Raw genomic sequence first — 15,396 nt, 5'->3', positions numbered from 1 at the left:
TTTCTCTCTCTCTCTCCAGGTGCATATCAATGGGGTTTGTAGAGAGAGAAATAAAGTTGTAGCCTTTTTAGGTAGAGAGAGAAACCCAACTCGCCCAACGGCTAGATTTTGAGTGTAAGATCTCTTCTAGTTTCGAATTTTACAATGTGATTGTCTATTTGACTGCTGAATTTGAGAGAGAGGTCTAGAGAGAGACATTGTTTATTATTTTTGTAGTCCAATTATCAAAAAAAAGAAAAAAAAAATTATCATAATTGGACCGACGATATTTGAATTCATCGCATCGAAGAAATTCAACGTGGTGGAGTTGGTTAGGGTTTCAGGGATGGTCCATGGAGGAAGATTAGGGTTCATACTGATGCTTAATGTTTGTAGTCCAGGAAAACTTGTTCTAGGGATGCAAGGTTGGAGAAAAAGGGTAAGGGGCCAAAGAACTGGTTTCGTTGGAGAGATAAGGTTTTGAGGTGAAAGAGCTGGTCGAATCGGAGGGTAATTCGTCGGAGAGATATTTGGAGGAGAGGTTGATGTTGGAGACTCGGCCGGAGGAGTCACAGGAGACGCTGGTCCACTTGCAGTGGTTGGAGCCGGACCAGCCGGATGGCATTGGGGAGATGGATTTGCAAGCTTGGCCATGACGGCTGCTTCACCACCTTCGCCATCGGCCACCGTGGAGGGGTTGAAGAGAGAGAAAATTGTGTTTTAGTTGCTAGTATTGTCAGTCCAATGCCGGAGATATTCGGATCGTTCCCAAATCTGCAAACGGTTAGACTTGTATGGGTTATACCCGAATACATGGGCAATGCCCAATTCAATGCACATATGGGTGAGGGGCAAAATGGGAATCAAAAGGGTAAAATATGGATTTGATAACTATGCTCAAGTGGCTCTCCCCCTCTAAGATCAATTTGGAGAGTTGGCCCTAGGGATTTCATGATACCAAAATCTTCCTTTTCTTATTCCCTACAAAAAGAATGATGAAAGATTCACAGTAATTTCAAGAGAGGGAATTTGATTTTGGTCGGAAGAATTGGTTTTGGGTTTATAGAGGAGCTGGATCGGAAATCGTAGAAAGAGAGGAGTGATGGTGGTTGTGGAGGAGAAAGGCGGCAGTGGTGGTAATGAGGTGGATTTCCTCTGCCTCTCTGCAATTTGTTTGTGTTCTTTTGGAAAAACTGAAACTGGTTTGAGCCCCCTAGGATTGGCTAAAGATCCTTTCCAGAGGAGATGGCCTAGTCTTTATTCCTCTCAGAGAGAGCTGATAGTGGCAGCGGAGGAGCTGGTGCCGGTGCCGTTGGTTGCCCACTGCCGAGTTCTTCTTCGGTCATATATACATATATATACATATATACAAATTTAATCCTATATATAACCTGTTCTGTTAATAAGCCTAATATGGAAATAAATTAATTATTTTTGTGATATAATATAGGATTAAATTTGTAATCTCACAATACCTCAAGGGAGGTTCACTAATGTTGATAGTTCAATCATAGTGTATGGCATATTAAGCGGTGGATATTTCAAAAACTGAAGAAATATATGTGGATATTTCAGTCATAGTATATGGCATATTAAGCAGTATGAGTAAGTATGAACTGGAAATATATATGGATATTTCAGTCAAGTATATGGCATATTAAGCAGTATGATTTAAGTATGAATTGGACGTCAACATTCTAAATTCATAAGTTATGAAGATCACCTGCAACACAAGTTTCTTCAAGTTAGGAGCCGCCTTAATTGAAGGTAATCTAAGTCTTCCATCACAACTCCTCCACTCGCCAACCAATACCAACTTTTTGAGGTTAGTTAACTTATAAGACACATCAAAGTCTGCGATTTCCTGAAAAGTCACACCAAGAATAAGGCAAGTGAGCTAGATAATTGACAATTAAAAAAGAGACAAACAAAAATCTACATGCAAACCTCAGAATCTGAGGTATCTAACGAAAGAATCTCCAACTGAGAAAGGCAGCAAGCAAACAGTGCAAAAACACCAGCCAAGGATCTTGAAATCCGCCAATCAATATTTAAATCAACAAGCATAGGGACATTCTCAAGAAGGAAGCTGATCTTCCCTCCCATAACTGTTAAAGAAACTAGGTTTACGTTGCGAATTTCAATGGATTTTATTCTCCAACAGTGGCATATCTCCAGCTGCTTCAACGCAAGTGATGGGCCAACAACTTTTAAATTAATCAGATCCTCGGAAAAATGAACACCCATCCGTTCGAGAACTGGACAGCTGGACAAGAAATACTCCAGAACTTCTCCACTCACATTTACATGCTTCAAAAAAATTGCTTTGAGCGCATTAAATCCAACACCCTGTGCAAAAACATCAGTCAAGGATCTCGAAATCCGCCCATCAATATTTAAATCAACAAGCATAGGGACATTCTCAAGAAGGAAGCTGATCTTCCCTCCTACCAAAACTGTAAAAGAAACTAGGTTTACGTTCCGGATTTCAATGGATTTTATTCTCCGACAGTGGCATATCTCCAGCTGCTTCAACACAAGTGATGGGCCAACAACTTTTAAATTAACCAGATGCTTGGAAAAATGAACACCCATCTGTTCGAGAACTGGACAGCTGGACAAGAAATACTCCAGAACTTCTCCACTCACATTTACATTCTTCAAAAAAAGTGCTTTGAGCGTATTAAATCCAACAAATGTAGAAGGACGCATGCCACAGAAATTTGAAGAAGTGCCTTTACTCTGGTGCAATAATTTTAGCAATCGGTATGAAAAAATATAAGGCTTCTTGTCATGGTGTAAAACACCTTTCAGGTCCAACTCAAGCCTCTGAATTCTCTTTGATAATGCAAACTTGAGCCACTTATTAACATCACTTTCCGAATCTTTACCTAAATCAAAACGAACACAGAATTCTTCAATAGTTGAACCACTATACAATTGCACAACACGATTCACCCAATTGACATATCTCAGCCTTTTTGTCTCGTAATTTTTGAGCCCATAAATGTATGTTTCTTTGTCATCATATAATTCTTTGTAATCAAAGTCAAGACGAGTGTGATACGTCCAAAGATACGTCCATCGACTTGATAGGACACTAATAACTGTTGCTTCCTTGATGGTCAAAAAAGAGAGTATGAGAACAAGAATGTCATCTGGCAACTGACTGATCAGGTCCTCTAAATAATGGTCAACCTTAATTGTCACACAATTTGTACAACAGAAAAAAAAAAAAAAAAAGTTAGTTGCAGAATCACCCAATAAATTTACTTCAGAATTACAAATTGATAAAAAATTGTGTATAGACATTATTTAAGCAGATATCATGAATCTACATCAACTTCCATCATTTTAAACCTTTGCTGTTTGAGAAAAATACAGTAAAAATTATAGAGTTCACATAGGAAGTAGTTTAGAGTTTAAAATTCACCTTTTGTTTATCGTTTTCAAGAGCACGTTGGACCCCTTCCGTCATTGAATTTGATGATGCCTTTTGCCCCTTTCAATTTGCAATTCAAATACAAGCAGTCAAAAAAGGGAAAGGTTAGAACATCATACAAAATAAGCAGAAACATAGCACATAAGAATCATTTGAATGCTTTCAGTTCTGAAAATCGATCCTAGTTAAAAACACAGCCAAGTCTTATCCCAAATCTTATTCAATCCAAGATTTTGGGTAACAATATAATTTATAGCTAATTATCCATTCTATTTAAATCTATGTATGGAATTTATAGTACTCACTCAATCTGCAACATCTCATCCATAGCATGATCATGGAGACAAAATTGGACACGAGAAGCTACAAATACAGTGATATGATTTTTATTTTTTGAAAATAGGATATACAGATACAGTCTATAACAAGGAACATGGTATGCGTGTACTACAAAACATTTTCTTTTAAAAAATAATAACAGAGCTGTAGATTATATTGAATAGACAAAAACTTAAACTAGACTAAATATGATACATCCCGTTCTTCTCTTAACGTAATCTAAACATTTGGAATCTTTTTAAAGCTGTCTCCAGCAATTATACAAAGATATTCCATTTAGAAAATTTATATTTTGATGTTCAATCAAAGTATCTAAAATGTATTGAATACATAGTTCAAATAATGTATATATATATATATATATATATACTCTCAAATTATGATTAGGAAGTTTCGGGCAGGTGTCCACGAGTGCCAAAGGAGTATTGATATGTCATGAAGATATGAAATCGATGCATAACCATATAGCAAGTATACATGCTTCATTAACCAATTTTGTGAATTCTTGTCGCTGCCACTTTTTAAAATACTAATATATGATATTATATTAGATATTAATCTTGTTTTGCTTTAAATTTTCTCATGATCTCTCCTGATCAATGGAGGGTCAAACCTAAACACCAGAAAGTGAACTGCTAGAACAGCTAATGACTTCAATTCCATGTAAAAACGACGTTGAAAAAGGCTTTGTTTTGAGTTGTGGAACATTCTAAATTTCATATGATTAGTGTTTTGAAGTCGCAGACACAAGAATGGGCCAGACATTGTGTATTAAAAAATACTACCTCCGTCCCAAATTAGATGTCCTATTTAAGGAACCGTGACTCACAATGGGAAACGGTTCCCCAAACCGGACATCTTTTTTGGGATAGAGGGAATAATAATAAAAAATCAAAAACCTTTTGTGACTATACCAGCCTTGTATGCACCAAAAAAGCAAAATCACATAGCAGAACTCAGCCAAAACAAAGTCTTTAATGGATGGGTATCAGAAATTAACAAACATGAAAGCGAGTGATTCAATCAGACTAAATCAAATACCATATGATGCTTAGAAAAGGAAGAATAAAAAAATAAAAAATAAAAACCAACTACTAATCAAATATATACCTATATATATATAAACAAAAAGAATTAAAATATAGACAAAGAGTAGAGGAGTTTGAAGAGAACAGACCGGTGGTGGGTCCATGCTGCCACTGGCGGAAGAGGGAGAGAGCTGGGGAAGAGGAGAATTTAGGGCTATGATGAATAGGAATCAAAAGTTTCTACCTATATGTATTTTATATGAAAATTTTTATGCATGTCCCTTAAATTTTGTGTTTCTAAAATTATTTCTTTTACTCTTTAAATTTCTTAAATTTTCTTAAAGAAAAAGTAGAATTTTTCTTCCTCAATTAAAACTCTTAACTTTTCCCTTTTATATTATTTTCATTTTTCTTTTCCTTTTTTCTATTTCTACTTCTTAAAATTCTTCTATTTCTATTTCACTATTTATTTAATAATATAAAAAAATATTTATTAATTGATATAAAATGAATTAAAATAAAAGATTTCTATAAATAAAATGAATTTTAATAAAATAATTAACCAAATAATAACATAAATTACCAATTAAAATTAAATAGGTAATTATTTAATAAAATAATTTACCAAATAATTCAGTATTTGAGTGTTTCAGTATTTATTTATTAATATAAAAAATATATATTAATTGATATACAAAATGAATTAAAATAAAAAAGTTTCTACAAAAAAAATGAATTATAATAAAAAAAAATTAAAAATTAAAATTAAATAGGTAATTAAAATAAAATAGGTAATTATTTAATAAAATAATTTACCAATTTTCAGTATTTCAGTATTATTTTATTAATATAAAAAAATATTTATTAATTGATATAAAATGAATTAAAATAAAATAGTTTATATAGGTAAAATGAATTTTAATAAAATAATTTAATAAATAATAAATTAAATTACCAAGTAATAATAAAATTAAACTTATCAAAAAAAAAATTACCAATTAAAATTAAATAGCTAATTGTTCAATCAAGATGTTAGAAATCATTAAATAAATAACCAATTAAAATTAAATAGGTAATTTTCTAATTGAAATTCAATCAAGATGTATAAAATGAATTTTAATAAAATAATTTACCAAATAATAAAATAAATTACTAATTAAAATTAAATAGGTAATTGTTTAATTAAGTTAAAAGTTATGTATAATTATTTAATAAAATAGTTTACCAAAATATAAAATGAATTAAAATAAAAGAGTTTCTATAAATAAAATGAATTTTCATAAAAGAATTTAATAAATAAAAAAATTAAATATCAATTAAAATTAAATAGGTAATTGTATAATCAAGAAGTTTGAAATCCTTAAATAAATTACCGATTAAAATTAAATAGGTAATTTTTAAAATGAAATTCAATCAAGATGTTTCAAATCATTTATAGATAAAATAATAAAATAATTTATGAAATAATAAAATAATTACCAATTAAAATAAATCATATTATGCTCAGAATTCTTCAAGGTTAAAACAATTTTATTTTTTCTATTTTATTCTCTATACTATTATTAAACAGTATTTCAATGTTTCAGTATTTATTTATTAATTGAAATAAAATAAAATAAAATAAAACATATAATTATTTAATAAAATAATTTACTAAATAATAAAATAAATTACCAAATTAAAATTAAATAGTAAATGGTTTAATTGCAATTCAATCAAGATATTTCAAATCATTAATAGATAAAATAATAAAATAATTTACCAAAAAATAAGTAGCCAATTTCAAATCATTTATAGATTAAATAATAAAATAATATACCAAAAATAAAATAAGTTACCAATTAAAATAAACAAGTTAAAAGTTACGTATTAAAATAAAATAAGTAATTATATAATAAAATAATTTACCAAATAATAAAATAAATTACCAATTAAAATTAAATAAAAAATTGTTTAATTGAAATTCAATCAAGATGTTAATTTCAAATCATTAAATAAATTACCAATTGAAATTAAATAGGCAATTGTTTTATTGAAATTCAATCAAATTGTTTCAAATCATTTATATATAAAATAATAAAATAATTTACCAATTAAAATAAATCGTATAAGTTACCAAATAAAATAAACAAGTTACGTATTAAAATAAAATAGTTAATTATTTAATAAAATAATTTACAAATAATAAAATAAGTTACCAATTAAAATTAAATAGAAAATTGTTTGCTTGAAATTCAATCAAGATGTTTGCCAAATAATAAAATAATTTACCAATTAAGATAAATTTTATAAGTTACCAATTAAAATAAATCATATTATGCTCGGAATTCTTCAAGATTAAAACAACTTTACTTTTTCTATTTTATTCTATTTCTAACTATTTCCTAAATATAAATATAGATCTAAATCTTTCCAAATAATAAAATAAATTACCAATTAAAATTAGGTAATTGTTTAATTGAAAGATTTATTTAATGATTTGAAACATTTTGATAACATAAATGACTATGAGTAAATTACCAATCAAGATGTTTTAAATCATTTATAGATAAAATGATAAAATAATTACCAAATAATAAAATAAGTTACCAATTAAAATAAATTATTTGTTTTATTACAGGTACATTATTCTTTAAATTGCATTAATCAAGTTATTTTTTTAAATTATATTTTATTCTTTGAATTGCATTAATCATGTTATTTTATTTTATTTTTTATTTTTTTGTTTGTTTAATTATGTCATGTCACTATTTACTTTTTTAAAAATATCTTAATTTATTTTGATTGATATGTTTCGCAATATGGTTCAAAATTATTTGTTTTGTTACATGTACATTATTCTTTGAATTGTATTAATCATGTTGATTTATTATTATTTTTTATTTTTTGTGTTTGTTTAGTTATATTTTATTTTTTGGATTGCATTAATCATGTTAATTTATTTTTATTTTTTATCTTTCTCTGTTTGTTTAATTATGTCATGAAAGTATTTATTTTGATAATTTTTATATTAATTTTTTAATTAAGATTATAAAATAACTTTTCATGTTTTATTAGTATATAAAAAATCCTAACTCAGGCCCTGCATGTTGACTAACAATTTTCAATTTTTAATAGCATAAAATAATAAATAAAAAAAGCATGTTTGTTAATATTTGATAATTGTTATGGAGTGCTTTCAGTGCTTTGTGGTCCAAGTTATGCTTATTAAATAAATGAATTATTATAATTTCTTTTAATTTTTATAATACATTAAATTTATTACAAATTGATAATAAATTGCAAAGAGACATTATTTAAGCAGATATCATGAATCTACATCAACTTCCATCATTTTAAACCTTTGCTGTTTGAGAAAAATACAGTAAAAATTATAGAGTTCATATAGGAAATAGTTTAGAGTTTAAAATTCACCTTTTGTTTATCACTTTCAAGAGCACGTTGGACCCCTTCCGTCATTGAATTTGATGATGCCTTTTGCCCCTTTCAATTTGAAATTCAAACACAAGCGGTCAAAAAAGGGAAAGGTTAGAACATTATACAAAATAAGCCGAAACATAGCATATAAGAATGATTTGATTGCTTTCAGTTCTGAAAATCCATCTTAGTTAAAAACACAGAAATTACGTCTTATCCCAAATCTTATTCAATCCAAAATTTGGTATTTATAATATTCACTCAATCTGCAACATCCATAGCATGATCATGGAGACAAAATTAGACGAGAAGTTACAAATACTGTGATATGATTTTTATTTTTTGAAAATAGGATATACAGATAGAGTCTATAACAAGGAACATGGCAATATATGTATATAATTAGTGTTTTGAAGTTGCAAACCCAAGAATGGGCCAAGAGCAGTTTCAGACATTGTGTATTAAAAAATAGGGCTACATGCTCTGACACCCTGAGGAGGTTTGGATTTATTGGTCTAGTATTAAACCTAAGCCATTTTTGTTACAATTTCCATAAAAATATAATTAAAAAAAAATGATTTTACCCTTTGCTTTATTCAACTCTAAGGCTTGTGTCATTAAATGATAATACCTTTATTGATTTTAATACCATATACCCAGAAGTTGATTTATCGTAGAGTAATACTATTGCAAATCTAAACAGTTTTTAAAAAATAAAAATATAATACCCAGCCTTTGGACAATTCCAATCCCTCAGGCTAGTTCAAGTAACTGGAAGAGACTCCTTCAGCTTCGCGGGATGGTTAGATCCATGCTTAGGAACAAGTAATTCCTGCATCGCCCCTGGCCAAAAACTTTCCTCGCTTGTGTCCAATGGGGAATGGGAATTCCAGGTAGACATTGTTGAACAATTCCCTGAGCTCCTTCTTATTGATCCACCAATGCATGCTCCAGATCGTGCGCTTTGGCTCCCCTCTCCAAACGGGTCTTTCTCAGTTAGCCATACCATTGGGTGGCTCTCTCCACGCTTACCTCCTCTTTCTCAGTACCAAGATGCAAATTCAACTTATGGCTCGCGGTACAGCATCGCCTTCCAAGTCTAGACCAACACTCCATGCAAACTGCCTCTGCTTCGAAGCTCTGTCATTTGTGTCAATCAATGGATGAAACTCATGAACACCTTTTCTTTGATTGTTCCTTCGTCCGACCCATATGGACACATCTTCAATATAAATGCGCAATTCAGTTAGCCCACTTCACTGGAGGGGTCGATGCTTGCAGAATTCGATTAATAAATTAGTTCTCTCCACCACAGTCAATGGATTTGGACGAAGCGCAACAATAGAGCCTTCAAATCTCAACGATGCTCCCAATCCTCTTTCCTGAAACATACGACTGACATGGTGAAGCAGCGATTACTTTCCATGAAGACGAAAGACTCCGTTGCTGCTCGAAGACTGATTCTTGATTGGGATCTGCCGGCGTCTTTCATCAGGCCGCCGGCCGAGCCGCCGGATTGATCATTTAAAGGCTGTAACATCGCCTCACAGAGCTTAACCGGATGGTTGTTGGTGGCTACCACATGTTTGGTCTAGGGTTCTAGACTTAGATTGACTTTGTTCACTTGCTTCGGCTGGGTATGTCCGGCCTGTTTGCGAATTTGCCCTATTGGGTCTCCTTGTAATTACTGTTCATTTTAATATATACATTTACCTTCCCAAAAAAAAAATGTTGGAAGGTTGCAATTATGTAATCAAGAGTTTTGGGTTTGATCTTTGAACCGAATTGGATTGTAAGGCACATAGAGAGATGGAGTGAGAAATATAGAGAGCAAAAGGGGTAACGGTCATTCTGTCATCGCCATTGCGGTCCCTCCTTGCTTATCGCCGGTTCATGCGTGTTCTTTGGTAAGTGCAGTTCACTCATCCTTGCCGCCGCCGTTCTGTCCTTCTTGCAGTTGGTGAGGATCCAGATCTTGACGGTGCGGTCCAAGGAGAAAGAAACGATGGTTGGCTGGAGCGTATTGGGGCTAAATCGGACGCAGCTGAGCGTATTGTTATGCGAGGACAGCGAGACGGCGGGCTGTGCTGCCACGGCGGCGAGACGACCCAGACGGAAGCGAGAGGAGCTCAACCACACGCCTCCCTTAACATCTACCTGTTGCGGCGTCTGGACGTTATCTCTTCTTCTCCGCCGCTGAATCCATCGCCGGCGATGGTGACCGTTGTGTTGTAGAGAGGTGAAAGAGAGACAGACTTAAAATCCCAAAAAAAAAGGTGTAATAAAAAATAAGTAAGGTCATTGCTGACATGTGAGTGAATGGTAATAATATGTGAGGGGGGTATAAAGGTCTTAATTTGATAAAATTGTTAATTTAGACATTTTATTTTATCAATTTGAAGACATAACAAAAATTGTGAATTGTTAAAATTTAATACGAGAGTAATAAATTGAAATTTGATACTGTTTGGACATCTAACTCTAAAGATAATAATAATAAAAAAATCAAAAACCAGCCTAATATGCACCAAAAAAACAAGATCACATGGCAGAACTCAGCCAGAACAAAAAACAGAGAGTAGAGAAGTTTGAAGAGAACAGACCGGTGGTGGGTCCACGCTGCCACTGGCGGGAGAGGGAGAGAGTTGGGGAAAAGAATTTCGGGCTTTGACGAATAGAAATCAAATGTTTCTACCTATATATATTATATACGAAAATTTTTATGCAGTGTCCCCTAAAATTTGTGCTTCACAAATTATTTCTCTCTCTTTAAATTTCTTAAATTTTTTTTTAAAAAAATTTACATTTTTCTTCCTCAATTAAAACTCTTAACTTTTCCCTTTTAAAATATTTTCATTTTTAATTTCTTTTTTTCTATTTTAACTACCTAAAATTCTTTAATATCTATTTCAGTGTTTCAGAATTCATTTATTAATATAAAAAAATATTAATTAATTGATATAAAATGAATTAAAATAAAATAGTTCCTATAAATAAAATTAATTTTAATAAAATAATAAATCAAATAATAAAATAAATTACCAATTAAAATTAAATAGGTAATTAAAATTAAATCGGCAATTATTAAAATAAAATAATTTACCAAATAATTCAGTATTTCAGTATTTATTTATTCACATAAAAATATATATATTAATTGATATATAAAATGAATAAAAATTTAAAAAAAAAAGTTTCTATAAATAAAATCAATTATAATAAAATAAATTACAAATTAAGATTAAATAGGTAATTATTTAAAAATAATAATTTATTAGTGTTTTAGTATTTCAGTTTTCAGTATTTATTTATTAATATAAAAAAATATTTATAAATTGATATAAAATGAATTAAAATAAAAGACTTTCTATAAATAAAATAATTTACCAAATAATAAAATAAATTACCAATTAAAATTAAATAGGCAATTGCTTAATTAAGTTAAAATTAACGTGTAATTATTTAATAAAATAATTTACCAAAATAAAAATGAATTAAAATAAAAGAATTTCTATAAAAAAAAATGAATTTTAATAAAATATTTTACCAAATAATAAAATAAATTACGAATTAAATTTAAATACGGAATTGTTCAATCAAGATGTTTGAAATCATTAAATAAATTACCAATTAAAATTAAATAGGTAATTTTTTTAATTGAAATTCAATCAAAATGTATAAAATAAATTTTAATAAAATAATCAAAAAAATAATAAAATAAATTACCAATTAAAATTAAATAGGTAACTGTTTAATTAAGTTAAAATTGTAATAAAACAATTTAATAAATAATAACATTTAATAACAATTAAAATTGAATAGGTAATTGTATAATCAATAAGTTTGAAATCACTAAATAAATTACCAATTAAAATTAAATAGATCATTTTTTAAAATGAAATTTAATCAAGATGTTTCAAATCATTTATAGATAAAATAATAAAATAATTACCAATTAAAATAAATCATATTATGCTTGGAATTCTTCAAAGTTGAAACAATCTTATTATTTTCTATTTTATTCTCTATACTATTATTAAACAGTATTTCAACGTTTCAGTATTTATTTATTAATATAAAAAAATATCTATTAATTGAAATAAAATAAAATAAAATAAAACATGTAATTATTTAATAAAATAATTTACTAAAAAATAAAACAAATTACCAATTAAAATTAAATAGGAAATTATTGAATTGAAATTCAATCAAGATATTTCAAATCATTTATAGATAAAATAATAAAATAATTAACCAAAAAATAAAATAAGTTGCGAATTTGAAATCATTTATAGATTAAATAATAAAATAATATAACAAAAAATAAAATAAGTTACCAATTAAAATAAATCATATAGTTACCAATTAAAATAAACAAGTTAAAAGTTAAGTATTAAAATAAAATAAATAATTATTTAATAAAATAATTTACCAAATAATAAAATAAATTACTAATGAAAATTTAAAAGAAAATTGTTTAATTGAAATTCAATCAAGATGTTATTTTCAAATCATTAAATAAATTACCAATTAAAATTAAATAGGTAATTGTTTTATTAAAATTCAATCAAAATATTTCAAATCATTTATAGATAAAATAATAAAATAATTTACCAATTAAAATAAATCCTATAAGTTACCAAATAAAATAAACAAGTTACGTTATTAAAATAAAATAGGTAATTATTTAATAAAATAATTTATCAAATAATTAAATAAGTTACCAATTAAAATTAAATAGAAAATTGTTTAATTGAAATTCAATTAAGATGTTTACAAAATAATAAAATAATTTACTAATTAAAATAAATTCTATTAGTTACCAATTAAAATAAATCGTATTATGCTTGAAATTCTTCAAGGTTAAAACAACTTTACTTTTTCTATTTTATTATATTTCTAACTATTTCCTAAATATAAATATAGATCTAAATCTTTCCAAATAATAAAATAAATTACCTATTAAAATTAGGTAATTGTTTAATTGAAAGATTTATTTAATGATTTGAAACATGTTGATAAAATAAATGACGATTAATAAATTACCAATCAAGATGTTTTAAATCATTTATAGATAAAATGATAAAATAATTAGCAAATAATAAAATAAGTTACAATTAAAATAAATTCTTTGTTTTATTACAGGTACATTATTCTTTAAATTGCATTAATCATGTTATTTTTTTCAATTATTTTTTATTCTTTGAATTGCATTAATCATGTTAATTTATTTTATTTTTTATTTTTTTGTTTGTTTAATTATGTCATGTCACCATTTATTTTTAAAAAAATATTTTAATTTATTTTGATTGACATGTTTCACAACATGGTTCAAAATAATTTGTTTTATTACATGTACATTATTCTTTGAATTTTTTATTATTTTTGTGTTTATTTAATTATATTTTATTCTTTGTATTGCATTAATCATGTTAATTTATTTTTATTTTTTATCTTTCTGTTTGTTTAATTATGTCATGTTAGTATTTATTTTAATAATTTTTATATTAATTTTTTAATTAAAATTATAAAATAATTTTTCATGTTTTATTAATATATAAAAAATCCTAACTCCGTCCCTACATCTTGACTAGCAATTTTCAATTTCTAACACCATAAAATAATAAATAAAAAAATCATGTTTGTTAATATTTGGTAATTGTTATGGAGTGTTTTCACTGCTTTGTGGTCCAAGTTGTGCTTAGTGTTTAAAGGTACAAAGTAGGAATTGTGAATTCTCGAACCATATTTCCATTTCAATAACTCACTACAAAAAACCATAAATTTCACTTATTAAATAAATACAAATTTAAACAACAAATGCACAATAATAAATCTATCAACCAATAAATAAAATATATTTACTACTATATTATAAAGACAAATGAATTATTAGAATTTCTTTTATTAAATAAATATGAAATCTAATAATAAATAAGATTTCAATTTTAAGGAACAGATAATCAGATTGGGAATTTAAAACTTACTGTTGGCTGCTGCAATACACAATAATCAGGTTGAAAAGCCAAAAAGAACAGATTTTACAGACCTTCACAAACCCTAAGGGCCTAACCCCATACGCGACTCCCTTCATTGTAGATCTGCCGATGTCCTCCTCCGTCCACCGCGAGCTCCTCCACCAGCCACTCATCCGGTGAGATACGCTCCAGGTTTGTCTCTCACTTTTCACACTCTCTCTTTCCTCACTCTCATCCATGTTTTAGCCTTTCCATACCTATACCATCATCTTCTTCTTCTTCTTCTTTTTCCTCATTCCTCTTTTTGTCTCTCTAGTTTATTTCCCTGTTAATCTTGCAATGAGGCTTGGTTGGTGATCGAACAATTAAATTTTCCTAAATGACCATTTTACTCCTATGGTGATAAAACTGGGTTCCAGACCTGGATTAAGCCCGATGAATGATGATGGGTCAATTCCACGTTTTTCGGGCATTCTGAGAAGAATGGTGGGATTATTAGTATTAGTATCGATTTATCATAAAAATGGAAAAAATTAAATAAATTTGTAATCATATATTTTTAATCTGATTAACTTATAATTAAACTATACTATTATAATAAAACTTCTTCTATTCAGTTTAAATTTTTTTTTTATCATCAAAAATATCTTCTTTTTCATACCATATATTCATTAAAAATTAAAGAAATTATTTAAATAAAAAATACTTTCGTTTTCATGCAATATATTTATGGAAAAAATAAGAAATTACTTATATTGTTTTATAATTTTCTACTAAAAATTTTTATTTAAACAATTAATATAAAAATTAAAGATAAATTTATGTAAATTTAATGAAGAATATGCCATCAATATAGTATGAGTTTTTTTTTCATAATTTTTTTTAATAAGAAAAATAAATTAAGTGTAATTCAAAAAGAGAGGGCATTGTGGTCATTTAATGAAAATTGTATATGGGGCATTTCGTAAAAAAATGAGATAGTTCAAGGAGTATTAATTTAGGAATGACAAATTACGACACGACTCGAATACGACATGAGATAATTAAGTGGATTTGGGTTAACCTTAAACTGGTCCGGATCATAAATAGGTTGGCACGATTAACCCATTTACTTAACCGTGTCGGGTTAGGGTTGAGGGGTTCTACTCGTGTAACCCATTTAACTTAACGTGTTATAATCGTTAATATGACATATGTAATATGTTACCTGTTT

At 27.9% G+C, this 15,396-nt stretch overlaps 1 protein-coding gene across 1 annotated transcript; it reads right to left on the bottom strand.

Annotated features, from left to right (window-relative positions):
* Window positions 1–1,914: 1,914 nt before the first annotated feature.
* LOC132281180 (F-box/LRR-repeat protein At3g03360-like) lies at window positions 1,915–3,318 on the bottom strand. The gene has a single exon (XM_059782908.1). It carries the CDS (start codon window positions 3,289–3,291, stop codon window positions 1,915–1,917), a length of 1,377 nt encoding a protein of 458 aa, XP_059638891.1. The 5' UTR covers window positions 3,292–3,318.
* Window positions 3,319–15,396: the final 12,078 nt, after the last annotated feature.

This window comes from Cornus florida, unplaced genomic scaffold, assembly GCF_030987335.1.
Source record: "Cornus florida cultivar Cherokee Brave unplaced genomic scaffold, ASM3098733v1 CherokeeBrave_3.0.0_Hap2_Chr11, whole genome shotgun sequence".
Lineage (NCBI taxonomy): Eukaryota > Viridiplantae > Streptophyta > Magnoliopsida > Cornales > Cornaceae > Cornus > Cornus florida.
The sequence above is the reverse complement of the archived record's forward strand: the minus strand, read 5'-3'. Positions and strand labels throughout refer to the sequence as shown.